The 14218-nt window shown below is 41.1% G+C and overlaps 2 protein-coding genes across 6 annotated transcripts in view; one reads left to right on the top strand and one right to left on the bottom strand.

The window, feature by feature from the left end:
* Positions 1 to 4183: 4183 nt before the first annotated feature.
* On the bottom strand, positions 4184 to 5434 carry LOC147572693 (uncharacterized). Its single transcript, XM_086693465.1, has 2 exons — positions 4829 to 5434; positions 4184 to 4420 (listed from the first exon to the last, which is right to left on the bottom strand). Exons 1-2 carry the CDS (start codon positions 5432 to 5434, stop codon positions 4184 to 4186), a joined length of 843 nt encoding a protein of 280 aa, XP_086549591.1.
* Positions 5435 to 5459: 25 nt separating this feature from the next.
* SUCO (SUN domain containing ossification factor) overlaps positions 5460 to 14218 on the top strand; it is a 94685-nt gene continuing 85926 nt past the window's right edge. For all 5 annotated transcript variants that reach the window (XR_015246061.1, XM_086693946.1, XM_086693943.1 and 2 more), the window contains exon 1: positions 5460 to 5593. Coding sequence is in view for 4 of the 5 variants with exons in the window: in XM_086693946.1 (XP_086550072.1) it covers positions 5532 to 5593 (62 nt within the window). In the remaining variant the exon portion in view is untranslated. The remainder of the gene's footprint in view (positions 5594 to 14218) is intronic.

Here is a 14218-nt window from a genome sequence, read left to right as displayed (position 1 = left end):
CTTTGGAATCTTGTATTTGTGAACTCTTTTTTTTTTTTTTAATGTTTATTTATTATTGAGAGACAGAGACAGAGCACAAGCGTGGGAGAGGCGGAGAGAGAAGGAGACACAGAATCTGAAGCAGGCTCCAGGCTCTGAGCTGTCAGCACAGAGCCAGACGCAGGGCTCGAACCCACAGACGGCGAGATCATGACTGAAGTCGGACACTTAACCGACTGAGCCACCCAGGCGCCCCTTGTATTTGTAAACTCTTGCTAAATACTGTACCAGAACTCCAAATATTCAATACCAAACTACCAAACTAAACTTCCCTGCAAACCTGCAACTCCCCACTTTCCTATTTATGTGAAGACTGCACTCTGTCCTAGAAACCATCTTTGATTTCTTCCTATCACCCACTTCCTGAGTTATCCTTCCTCTGGCTGATTCCATTATTAGCCTACTGAAACTCATGTACCCTCAAAATAGACACATATTAGCCAGTGATAGAAGATTAAATTTGGGATCATAAAGTAGAATATTTTTTAAGGGGAAATGTTATATTCTGTTGCTTGCAGTATAAACAGAAGTGAACAAGCCAACATTGCAGTTTTTGATTCCTCTGTTAGGGGACTGAGTTCTCAGGCTGTCCTAGAGAAGGAGTTTATTTAGTTTATCTTCCTCCTAGTTCTACCTTTACCTCCTGAAGCGGCCACATTATCAGTGCTTTGTTAAGATAGATTTGACAAAATAGTTTAGGCTCTCTTTAAATAAGGAGTAACTAAATAAAACAGGTATAAGGTATTTTGTGCACATGGCTACACACACTCAAAGAAAGCAGCAACAAATGGAGTGGGGACAAACAGGGAGAAAATTCTGTACTGTATCTACATGTAGTTAACATCTTAAGTGCTGATTGCCACATTCATACTTCTTTTCAACTGGTTTAGTGCCCCTTATTGCCTATTCGTCTTTTCTCAAATCCTTGACCTTTCTTTCACTGATTTCAAGAGGACTTGTGTCCTAACTGGCTTTCACTCTGGAAGCAGCTGATATCATTGAGCCTCACCTGTTCCTCTTAGAGATACATAGTATCTCAGCATTGAAAGAGGCAGACAGCATTTCAATTCAAAATATGCCATGGCTCCCCTATCGAATGTCACCAACTTAAACTGGACAAATATCTGTTCTCAGGGGCTTCTTAAATATGATTTACATGTGAATAGCGGTAAAGGGAGATGGCCAGAGGTGTTGGCTCCTTTTCTGAGATCTGCTTGTTCTTTCTCACTATCAGCAGAGTATCTGATCTTTTATCAGGGCAGAGACTTGAGCTGTCCAGAGTTTTTTGGACCATGTTTAGGAATGAAGAACTCATGTTCATCAGGCAGTTTAGTCCTTAGTGACTTCTGGAATAATCCTAGGATCTGCCGTGCGCATGCGTGGTCACTTAGTTACAGGCTTTATTAACTTGGGAGATTCTGTTATGGCAGAGTTTCCTCAAGCTTTGCCCTTTTGACTTTCTGGGCCAAATAATTTTTTGTCTTGTGCATTGTAGGATGTAGCATCTCTGATTTCTATCCCTAGATGTGGCACTTCCTCGACTGTAACAACCAAAAATGTCTCTAAATGTTGCCATTCCCCCACACCCACCCCAAGGGGAAAAATTGCCCCTGGTTGAGTACCATTGCGGTATAGTTACGAGGTGGTAGATGGTGGTTACTTAGCCCAGGTCTTAAAGATTACATACATGTTTTCTATATTCTTTGCCATTCTTTGGCGTATGTTGTGCTTTAAATATGGTAGCATTTTTCTATACTAAATTTATTTTGTAATTCAAGTTAATTTTCTTGTTATATTTATCTATTGAGTCATAACATATTTTTTTTTCCTTTATTTAACAACCATGTAGAAAACATCCAGTTTTTCAAAGTTCACCTCCATGGAACTTCACTTATTCTCACTATCTGAAGTCTTAAAACAAGGACAAACGATCATAAATAGAAAGTCAGGTGAAGAACCTAATTTATGGGGAAGATGAGTTCTATTTTATTGAGGGAAATTTGCAGTTATGGTAGAATATCTAAATGTCATGTCCAGCAACTACTTGAAGAGAGGTTGGCTATAGACCTGGGAGTCAACAGTCTAGCTAATAACTGGAATTATGAAGTATCCAAAAAAAGAAAAAGCTCAGAGAACTGAAGACTATGCCTTACCACAGAGCTATGGAAATGAAACAGGCAGAAAGAAAAAATAATATTTATTGATTGAAATAAAGCTAATGATTGAATAGGTGAAAGGCAACCCTGCCACAGGGGTATCAATAAAGCCCAACAGTAGGAATAGGAAGAAAGAAGGAAGGAAGGAACAAAGGAAGGAAGGAAGGAAAGAAGGGGAGGAAAATTCTGTCTACCAGCTGTATATTTTAGAAGATCATTCTAGGGGGGCGCCTGGGTGGCTCAGTCAGTTAAGCATCTGACTTCGGCTCAGGTCACGATCTCACAGTCGTGAGAGTTGGAGCCCCATTTTGGGCTCTGTGCTGACAGCTCAGAGCCTGGAGCCTGCTTCAGATTCTGTGCCTCCCTCTCTCTCTCTACCCCTCCTTTACTCACACTTTGTGTGTGTGTGTGTGTGTGTGTGTCTCAAAAAAAAAAAAAATGAATAAAAACATTTAAAAAAAAGAGGAAAAAAAAAAAGAAAAGATCATTGTAGGGACCTGTGGAAAAGTAGTGGGTGGGCTTGTGGTTTGGAGAAAGGGGATTGAAAAGGTGCCTGATAATTTGCCAGCCTCGAGATAAGCATCTATTCTTTTTTTTTAATGTTTATTTATTTTTGAGAGAGAGAGAGAGAGAGAGACAGACAGACAGAGCATGAACAGGGGAGGGGCAGAGAGAGAGAGGGAGACACAGAATCTGAGGCAGGCTCCAGGCTCTGAGCTGTCAGCACAGAGCCCTATGCAGGGCTCGAACTCACAAACCGCGAGACCGTGACCTGAGCGGAAGTCGGATGCTCAACCGACTAAGCCACCCAGGCGCCCCAAGATAAGCATGTATTCTTATAGGACTTCCTTGGCTGTACTCTACTGAGGATCACCTGAAGAGCAACTGTTCCTTATCCTGAATAAATTCCTGGAACGAAAGGAAAAGGGTGCCCAACATGCTAAAGAATGTCAAATAATCCCCATCTTTCTGTTGTCCCTATCTTCTTTTTAACTTTCATATCATCATTTGCTACTGCTCTTGAGCAAATAAATGCACACCTATTGTAAGGAGAAATAGAGACGAAAGGATCTTATTGTTATATACTAAGAGTGGTATCAATAGATCATTGGAACTGCCACCTAATTATTGCCAGGAAAATTAGTTTAGGGTAAACTCCTCTGGAAGCAAATCCCCATTTATAGAATTTTTAAAATACATCCAGTTGACTTATTTCAAGTCTCTTAGAATGGGTTAAATTATTCAGGTCCCTGGAATACAATTAACAACAATTCAACTTAAAAGGTTTATAAGGAAATTTCGTGGCTCAAATTTAAGCATCAGAAGGGCATTTTACTAAGGTGTTTCATGTTTTCCCCTACGACACATGGCAATATGTGTGGCCCATGTTTTAATAATATCTGCTTTAAGGGGCACCTCTGTGGTTCAGTCAGTTAAGCATCCGACTCTCTATTTCATCTCCTCTGTTCCGGCTCAGGTCATGATCTCACCGTTTGTGGGTTGGAGGCCTGCCTCAAGCTCCGCAGTGTCAGTGTGCAGAGCCCACTTGGAATTCTGTCTCCCTCTCTCTGTCCCTACCCCTCCTCAAAATAAATAAGTAAACAAACATTAAAAAGTAATATCTGCTTCAAACATTTTTTTTTTACACTAAACCTTATGCCATGATCCACAGCACAGACAGAGCATTTGGCTGGGAGCTTTCTGGGGAAAACAGTTTTGAGTCTTCTGACAGCCAAAACAATAAAAAGGAAAACACTACTGAGTTATACTTTTATGTCTTTATCTAATAAAAGAAGTATCCCTCAGTAGAGACTAACTTCCTGTCAGTGTCAGTCTGAAAGGAATATATCACCTGAGAGATGAAGGAACACATTAGGCCAGCGGCCAAACATCGTCTTCTCCCCTTTGCAGAAGCGAATACCTCTTCCTCTATACTCTGTGCCATGTAAGAGAAGAGAGCTACAAGAGGGTCTTGAGACGAAAGGCGGTCAAGCATTTTGGAGTTTCAGGCAGAAACCAGCTACCGAGAGATCTTTAGGGACCCCAGTGGCATAAAAATCCAGGGTGGGCACACTGCTCCTTACTAAAGATTGAGAACCAGACACTTTTTTGCTCCGCACAGTAGCAATACGCGTGTGTACGTGACCGCCTTCCTCGCTTTCGGTGAATTCCAACTCCCTTAACAGGAGCCCAAGTTTTCCTTTCAGGCTCTTGCGTTGTGCACCCTAAGCATGAATCCAACAGAATGCATACCAACTCCACCGGCCCCAAAAGAGGAATCCAGGACGGTGAAATTTCCCTGAGGCAGAGAAGAAGCGAGAGACTTTCCGCCCAACCAATCAGGTGAGAGGGGATCTGGGCACACCCCTTTCTTCCTACCAATCAGCACCTAACTCGATGGGCTGGGCCCATCGACACCGGGAAAACACCTTTTTAAATTTTATTAGTATAGCTTTTTTTCCCCTCCGTCATTCTAGGCCATCCCACGAACTGTGCTCAAAAGAGGAAAGCTGAGTGTAACAATTCCAAAGCTGGTCATTCTGGCGGTGAGAAGTGAAACTATAGACCTCTCCATCAAAACTGTGATTCTATGAGGACTAGAGAATGGGAAAGGAGCGTTCCAGAGGACAAACTACAACTCCCAAGGCGCCTTGCGCGGACTCGGCACGCCCTGGGCGAAGGGGCGGACCAAGGAGAAAAAGACAGCTGAGGGTCACGAGGGTCCTCTCCGACTTCCTGAATGTGAGCCACTGACCGCGCGGACTTTGAGGTGGGCGGGGCGGCGGCAACACCGGCTCTCGCGCTGTGTGCCCTCCCCGCTCCGGCTGCTCCGCCTGAGACGTCGGAGGGGGCGTGGCCCGCGCGGAGGCTGGTGGGGGCGCGAGCGCCGCGGGACGTGGGTGACGCGTCTTCTTCCAGCTCAGCGGTGGGTGAGGTGGCGCGGCCCCGCCGGCGATTGGCTGTTGGGAGACGAGGACGCTGCGGCCGTTGGTCGCCGGCAGCACGGAGGGAGAGCCGGGGCGGGCGGGGGGGATATGGGGCGGCAGTGGCGGCGGCGGCGGCTGCAGGAGGCGGGCGCGGACGAGCCGGCGGCTGCGGCAGCAGCGGCAGTCCCAGGAGTCCTCCTGTGAAGCGCCCCTGTCGGCGCCGCCGTGGGCCCCTCGGAGAGGGCGGCCAGTCCGCGAGCCGCTGAGGAGCCACTCCCCGAGCGCCGCAGCCCTAAGGACTCTCGGTCCCATCCTCGCGCTCCTGCTCCGGCTCCTCCATCTTGGCCTCGGCAGTGGCGGCTGCCGGGAGGATGTGCCGCCTTCTGGCAGGGGGAAGAAGGAGGAGAAGATGAAGAAGTACCGGCGGGCCTTGGCCCTGGTCTCCTGCCTGTCTCTGTGCTCCCTGATCTGGTGAGTTGCCGCGACGATATGGGAGTTTCCCGTGAGGGGCGAGGGGAGCAGCCCGGGTCACACCCCCCCCCCCCAATCGTCTTGGCTGTTAGGGTGCGGGTCTCCAAGGCCCTTACGGAGCGACACACGGATTACTCCCGCTGGCCGGCCTGGCTGTGCTCTGGGAGATGTTCACGGTGTGTTTTAGAGTGCAAAGTGGGAGAGAAAGGTGCCTGAGCAGAATGGACCACCTGAGTGCCTTTGTACTCAGTGACGGTGCCGCTGGGAGACGGTGGGGCGTTTGGGCAGTTCTCAGACGCCAGGTAAGTTGCTCGGCTTTCCTGCCAGCCACTCGCTTTCGTAGTGTGAGAAGGGCAGAAGGAGTGTCGGATGTGGTGTGTTCCCGACGAGCGATTTTAAAACAACGTGATTGTCACGAGGGTGAGAGTAATGTACAAGCAGTAGTTTGGGCCATTTCTTGCTGTCTTTGGCCTCGGGTGCACTTGGGGCTGCTGTTCTGGAAACTTTGGGGGACATTATGAAGCACTTTGTCAAGAGGTAGATGATGGAAAGCCGTTGGTTCAGTAGAGTGTCTTAGGTGTCGTGTGTACAGCAGTTTCTGCTGATGTCGCCTCGTAATGGGACGATAAGCCCTGTGTTTTGAAGGCGGGAAGGGTGCTTTGTTCCTCAAGTTTATGGAGTTTCTGTTGATCCTTGGCGTATTGGGGCGTCTTTGAGGCGCGAAGAGCGTGTCAGTAAAAGGGTTGCTGTCATCGTACTGGGAAAAGACATTTCCCCCCTCCGACGGAATTTCTTCAGAGACGTGTGACGTTAGCTGACTGGAAAGATGCTTCTTCAGTCAGTGGTTTGCTGTTTATTATATTAAAGTCGAGATAAACTAAGTTCCTTGTGTTGTTTATTTCTGGAAAACACCAACAATGTCTTCATTTTTACCGGTGCCCAATGGATTCCAAAGATTCTGAAGTTGGAGAGTTGTTGCTCACATCAAAAAATAAATAAGAGGAAAAGGAAAGCCCTTGCCTGGCTGAGGAATTTTGATTGGAAGATTGATAGAAGTTTTAGAGAATAAAACATTTGGCCTTTTGACTTTAATTCCAAACGCTTTTAACAGGAGCACTGTCCTTCCCTCTTTCTGCTTGTTAGTATCATGTTGGGTATGAAGAAGTGCATGCAGGAGATGAGTCCACTCACCGCATTTTAAGTTTAAATTTGCAGGTGAGATACCAAGCCCTTTTGCTCCTATCCACCTTTTCCTGGGGGCTGCTTGGTAGCGTATGGGTTATACGTCATTTCTTTCCTCTTTGTCCTTGATTTTGCCCATCTTTATACCATGTTATTCTTCACCAGCACTTTCTGAAACGGCTCCTAGGACAAAGGGTATGCTTTTCATTCAAGTTTAAAAATGTATCAGTATCTCTAATTTTTTTTAATTGAAACATATTTGACATGTAGCATTGTGTAAAGGTGTACGTTTGTATATTGTCATTTGATTGCCATTGTAGTGATAGTTACTACATTTATCCTGTCCTGTAAAATGATCATTTCTTTTTTGTGGTCAGAGTAGTTAAGACCTAGTCTCAGAGTAAGTTTAATGATTGTCATACAATATCATTGTCTACATGCACTATATCCCACACCAAATCTTCAGGACTTAGTTATCTATTAGTTGCAAGTTTGTATCCTTAAACATGATTTTTTTTTCTTCAATTTTAATGGATGGTAGAAACATTACAATGTATTTTCTAAAATCGTTTGTGTATTTAAATTAACCATGCTTCTGTTACTTGGTGTAACTTCTGGCTATCTTTTGTTTAGGCTTACTTCAGTATGGTTTCTCAGCTTTATTCATTAGCAGTAGTGAGAATATCATGACCTGTCGGGGGGAAAAAAATCAGTCAGCTTAGTATTGAAAGTAGTAGTCATAAAGTTCTGTAAAGTTTGTTGACTCTCACAGTGAAGAATAGATGTTGAGGGTTTCAATAAAGAGTGAAAAGTTTAAGAAAGTTTAGGTTAAGAAACAATTGAGGTAGTATATTTTGAGATTAGTTTGGACTGCCAAATTTAGGGATGTTTTAATTATTCTTTACTGAAGCCATTAAAAGGGCATTGAAAAGAGGACATTTAGACTTGAGATTTTCTTGGTAGGGTGATGATGCGATTGGAGAAGAGAAGTGGTACATGGTAGCGATGGGCAGAGGGTATGTTATGTCTTTGAGACATAATGAAATATTGAAATTATTGCACTGATTCAACTGAAGGTCTAATTCTTGCTACCATGTGGTCTGTATGTCATTTCCCAACATCTCTATTCCCCCTTTAGCAGTAATAGATATGGTAAGCCATTGTGGTGTTCAACAGATGTTTACAGAAGAGTTAAGCTCCTCTTAGTAGCCTTTTTTGTCTTCTTTGTCATTCATAAATTGTCTCAAGTTCTGTGATCAGTTTCTTTTTTACATTGTATCGTTTTGTAATTTATGAATGCTGTGTGCTCATACTACAGTACTCTAGTTTCTAAGGTTCTCCTCCCTCCTCCAACCAATATAGCTGAATTTTGTTATCTCCTTGTTTATACTCTCACATTTTTATAGGTCTTGATTATGTTGCCCTTCTCCTTTTGTCTTTTCAGCCTAGAGTCCTAACCTTAGAGTACTTTCACACGAAACCCATCCTTCCATCTTACCATTCATTCTGGTTGCTGTTTTTTACTTTTGCATATATTATGTGGTTCTTTATCAAGTACTACAGAGTATTTTAGGTATAAATGTACCGTAGCTACAGTACAGAGTTATAATGATAGCTGATATTTATTGTCATCTATCTCTGTGTCTAGTTTATGATGTGTACTTTACACATTTTAGCACATTCACTCTTCACAGCAACCCTATGAGGTAAGTATTATTGTAAACCTCATTTTTCATTTTATAGTTAAGGAAGTAGGAAAGTTAAGTAATTTGGCAAAGTTAGGCAGCTATTAAGTTTAGGAGCTTAGATTGGAGTCCAGGCAGCCTGACTCGCGGTAGAGGATCCTGACTGTTGTCAAAGGTCAGAAGGCCTGTATTCCAGGTATGGCTCCATTGCTTACTAGATATGTGTCCTTACACATTGTATGTAATTTCTTTGAACCTTAGTTTGTATATCCTAAAAGTAGGAAAGTAATTCATTCACACCTCATGGGATTGTTAGAAGGATGAAATGAGATCATCCGTATGACAGATCTTTATAAAATAGTAAGGGTATATTATCTATATATTTCATCATAAAATATTCAACAAAGATTTTTCTCATGCTCATTATGTATCATACATTGTTATGGGCATTGAAAACCTCAAAATAGGGTAACCAACTTAATCCTGGTTTTCTCAAAGTCCCATGTCCCAGGAATTCCCTGTATGATTTCCTACTGCTGCTGTGACAAGTTGTCAAAAATTTAGTGCCTTAAAACAGCATACATTTATTATCTTACAGTTCTGGGGTTAGAAGTCCAAAATAAGTCTTTTTTTTAATATTAAAATTTTTTTTAATGTTTATTCATTTTTGACAGAGAGAGAGAGAATATGAGTGGGGTAGGGGCAGAGAGAGAGGGAGACACAGAATCCAAAGCAGGCTCCAGGCTCCGAACTGTCAGCACAGAACCCGACGCAGGGCTCGAAATTATGGACCACTAGATCATGACCTGAGCTGAGGTCAGACGCTCATCCGACTGAGCCACCCAGGCACCCCAGAAGTCCAAAATAAGTCTTAACTGGGCTTAAGTCAAGTGTCAACAGAGTTGGTTCCTTCTTAAGTCTTTGAGATAAAGAATCTGTTTCTTGGGGCGCCTGGGTGGCTCAGTGGGTTAAGTGTCCAACTTCGGTTCAGGTCATGATCTCACTGTTTGTGAGTTTGAGGCCTGTGTTGGGCTCTGTGCTGACAGCTCAGAGCCTGGAGCTTGCTTCAGATTCTGTGTCTCCCTCTCTCTCTGTTCTTCCCCTGCTCGCACTGTCTCTCTGTCTCTCTCTCAAAAATAAAGAATAAAAAAAATTAAAAAGAAAAGAAAAGAATCTGTTTCTTGAACCTTTTCAGCTTCCAGGGCTACCTGTGTTCTATGACTCCTTCCTCATATCATCCTAACCTCTAGCTTCAGTCTTCACATCTGTTGTGGACTGATCCTCCTGCCTCCTTTTTCAAGCATTTTTGGGATTACATTGGGCCCACCCAGACAATCCAGGATTATATCCCCATCTCAAAATCCTTAATCACATCTGCAAAGACTATTTTAGCATGTAAAGTAACATATTCAGGGATTAGGACTGGAATATCTCTGGGAGGCATCTTGCAGCCTAATATACTGGGCCTGGCAAACTGAAGATTGATCATTGTCCTATAGGGGAAAAAGATTTAATTGGTGCTTTAAGCAGTGGATATTCAAAAATTTTTTAGTGTGCCCCTCCCAGTGAAACCATGTGCATGCACCTTTAATATGTGCTTGAATGTTTATAAGTTATATGCGTGTGCCAGTATGATATTAGTATAATAGAATACTAATAAGTTACATAAATTAGATGTTTAAAAAAGATGAGAAAAATAAACAATCTTAATACTTTCTGTTAATAGTACTTTTTTATTCTCAAGTAATAATTTCTGGTTAGAGCGTTGTGATTGACTGACTAGATTATTTTACATTGTGATGTGGTTGAAGAATAGCTTGTACTAGTTAAGAGTCTTAGCCCTGCAATTTGTTGGCTTGTACTTGTGTAGTTATTATCGTTGCAGTCTTTGCAGGAATTTTTTTAAAGCTACTTCTCCATGTTGTGAGAGTCAGTTTAGTTAAAACTAAATAATATAATCCCTAACTGTACTTAATTGGGCACATGTAAACACCAGTGCATCACAGTGTGTTGGAAGTAAACCCCACTGTTTGTGAAACTTCTGTTTTTTCTTAGGTTTCTGACTACATAATCCTTGCTGTTATTGACGTGTGACCAGCTGACCTTCAGAACAAGTGTGAATCCTTATATTAAACTTAGTAAATCTTGATTAATCAAAAAAACCACTATTTTATAGAACCATTTTATGTTCACAGCAAAATTGAAATTGAGTAGAAGCTACAGAGATTTCCTATATACTCTGTCCCCACCCATGCATAGCCTCTTCCATTAATCAACATCCCTTACCAGAATGGTTTATTTTATTTTATTTTATTTTATTTTATTTTATTTTATTTTATTTTATTTTACTTATTATTTTAGAGAGAGTGTGTGTGTGAGCAAGGGAGAGGGGCACGGGGGAGAGAGAGAGATAGAGAATCTTAAGCAGGCTCCATGCTCAGCACAGAGCAGAACACAGGGCTCGATCCCACAACCCTGGGGGGTCATGACCTGAACCAAATTCAAGAGTCAGACACTTAACCAACTGAGCCACCTAGGCACCCCTGATTTATTTTTAAGACTAAAAAAAAAAAAAAAAAATCTATTCTTGCAGCCAATAGGATCTTCTTGGAGAAGTTCATATTTAGTGCTAATGAGAAAAATCTGACATTTTAACATGCATCTAGCATATATAATAGTTACAAAAAATAGTTACAAAGGTCTTTAGGAACACCAAGGGTAGAATTTGTATTCTAGATATGGTTCTATCACTAGCTATATGTCGTTGGACAAGTTATTTCTGTGAGTCTCAGTTCACCTGTAAAAATGGTTTGCGAGATGGATAGTTCAAGATGGGAGTATTTTGTTTCAGGCAGAGGGATGATTCCTAGAGTATATGTGGGGCCAGATGGGAAGGGAAGCTAGGCCAGGTTTTGGTGGGATTTGATTATTGTGTAGATGAACTTACTGTTAAACTGGCTAAGAGGATGAGCCAGTGTAGTAATTTAAACAAGAGCAGGAGGTCAGATTGATCTTTTAATTAGATCGCTGTGGAGATAGAGTAGATTGGACGTGACAGACTGTGGAGACTGGGAGCCCTAGTGTGGCAGTCACACTGGAGAGACTTGATAAATATTTAAATCAAGGTTGTCTGTTTCGGTGGCTTTTTTGGACTTAGTAGAAATATTTCTGAGTGTGTCATCCAGTTTTCATAGACTTTAGAGGTGATATTTCTTGGTTTGTGATTTTCTGTACCTCTTATCTTGCTTTTTCTCTGATAATTTTGCTGGTTTCTTGCTCATTTGTTAATATGCATAAGTGAGCAGAAATAGAAGAAACAAGAAAAATATATAAGCAGTTTTATCATTTTTAGGATAATGATTACAAATACCCTTGAAAATCACAACTCTGTCTTTCATCTAGAGAAATTATTTTCTTTGTTTTGTTTCTGTAACTTTTTTTTTTTTTTTAATTTTTTTTTTTTCAACGTTTTTTATTTTTATTTTTGGGACAGAGAGAGACAGAGCATGAACGGGGGAGGGGCAGAGAGAGAGGGAGACACAGAATCGGAAACAGGCTCCAGGCTCCGAGCCATCAGCCCAGAGCCTGACGCGGGGCTCGAACTCACGGACCGTGAGATCGTGACCTGGTTGAAGTCGGACGCTTAACCGACTGCGCCACCCAGGCGCCCCTGTAACTTTTTTTTAAGACCATAAGTCTTTTCTGAATAAAATAATAAATATTCAAAGTAAATAATAAAAACTCCCTGTTTAAATCATTGGATGACATTTTTTTGTAATAGTCTTTCTTGCTTGTGACTCTAGGTAATGATACTCTATATCCTAAAGCTGCTAAGAGAATAGGTCTTAAAAGTTATCACACACACACACACAAAGTTGTAACTATGTTTTGTGGGTGTACTTTGTGATGATCATATCACAGTCTATACAAATATTGAATCACTTACTATATTGTATACCTGAAGCAAACATAATATGATATGCCAGCTGTATCTCAATTTTTAAGTAAGTCTCTCTTGTGGTAAACTTTGGGAAGTAAAGTTTATCTTTGCTCTCGGATATACATTCCAAAGAAAGTGTCTGGCACTTAAAAGAGGTATTGGGTTATTAAAAGCAGTGTCCGATCTTTTCAGGCAAGTTTTTAGATGAATCCAGATTGCCTAAGGGAAAAAATCTGTGAAAGAAGATGTGACAGGGAGGCACAACACCTTTGTTAAAATTCCAACACTTGTGTCCAATAAAAAATGGCAAATACTTTATTTATAATATCCTTTGAATTAGTTTTAAAAGAGGTGGATGCATTTTATAACAACTTCTTTAGATTGTTAAATATTTGAGGATATATTGGAATGGATGCAGGTAGTCGAGTTGGCTGGCAGTGAAAACAAGCAGAAGATACACCTAACTTATCTTTGGACATTGGTTATTTCATTTTTTCCATTGTTCATGAACTCCTAAATTACTCTTTCCCCTTTTTAACTGTCTGAATAGAGAAATAGGTCAATACATAGAGCTAACATTCTAGTGCACGTAATGAAAGGGGAGAGAACATTTTATAAAAAATTTTAGTGCTTTATTCTTTCAAGCCTTCTTCAAGTAGAAACATGTATGGGATACTTCAGTAGTTTATACATAACTGGAACCCTTTATTTGAAACATAATACATTGCAGATTACACTTTAGTGCCAATTGTATGTTATTTGTTTTGTTTTTCAAGGCCATATTTTAAAGTAGTTTCAAAAAATAAAATTGTTCATGTTACAGAGAAATGAGAAATTACTTTTGAGTGTTTGCAGTATCAGAATGTTAATCCCTTGGGATAAACTTACTTCATAAATGCAAATTCTTTTGAAAGAAAGTTTGATTTTATTTTAGGACTTTATTTTGTAATGAATCATGGTTAAAATGGTTTTATACTTTACACAGAAGTAACTTTATACGTTACATAGAAATGTTTTATGGCTCATAGGTACTAAGCTAGTTTTGTATTTCTTGTTATAGGATATTTGTAATCTAACAGGAGAAAATATGTAAAGTGCTTAAAACAGTGGCTTGCTCATAGTAAACACTGTTATAGGAGTTCTTATTATTCATTCTGTCTGGGTGCTTTGCTACAGTTAGAAGGGCAGAGGTGTCAGGGTTCAGAAATAAGAATCCATAAATTCATTCAAAGTGTTATTTGGTTACCAACAGTGTATATGGTGTGGTGGGGAATACTGAAGAGGCAGGAGACCTGAGCTCTGCCCTCGGGAGTTTACAAGCTGGTTGTCAAAATACACATACACAGATACTAGTGTAGTGGAGAGGGAATAAAACTAACTTAGACCTCAGTTGTAATACTTTTTTGCATTATTAATAGTGAGTCTTTTTTGGGTGTTTATTTCTGGTCTAAGTGTTTAATATCCACTAACTTATTTTATCCTTATTACAACTCTTTTGAGGTAGACACGCCATTTTAAACATGAAGAAAGAGAGGCACAAAAAAGTTAACCAACTTGCCCAAGTTCTCACAGCTCTTAAGCAATGAGCCAAAGCCTGAGTAGGCGGAGTCTGAGCCTGTGTTTTTACCACTACACTGTGCTGCAGGTAGTCTGGTAGATGGCCTTAAGTAAGTTTCTCTACCTTTTCTTTGTGTGTTAGTTTTCTTCTCTGAAAATGGGCTGACTGGATTGCCTCAACTAGGAATGGACATTAGAATTATTCATGAAGCTTAAAAAAAATACACATGCCTAGGATTCTTACCTTGGGGATTCTGTCTC

The sequence above is a fragment of the Puma concolor genome, chromosome E4 (genome assembly GCF_028749965.1).
Source record: "Puma concolor isolate L17-30 chromosome E4, mPumCon1.1.hap2, whole genome shotgun sequence".
Lineage (NCBI taxonomy): Eukaryota > Metazoa > Chordata > Mammalia > Carnivora > Felidae > Puma > Puma concolor.
Note: the sequence above shows the minus strand (reverse complement) of the source record. Positions and strands in the feature narration are given on the sequence as shown.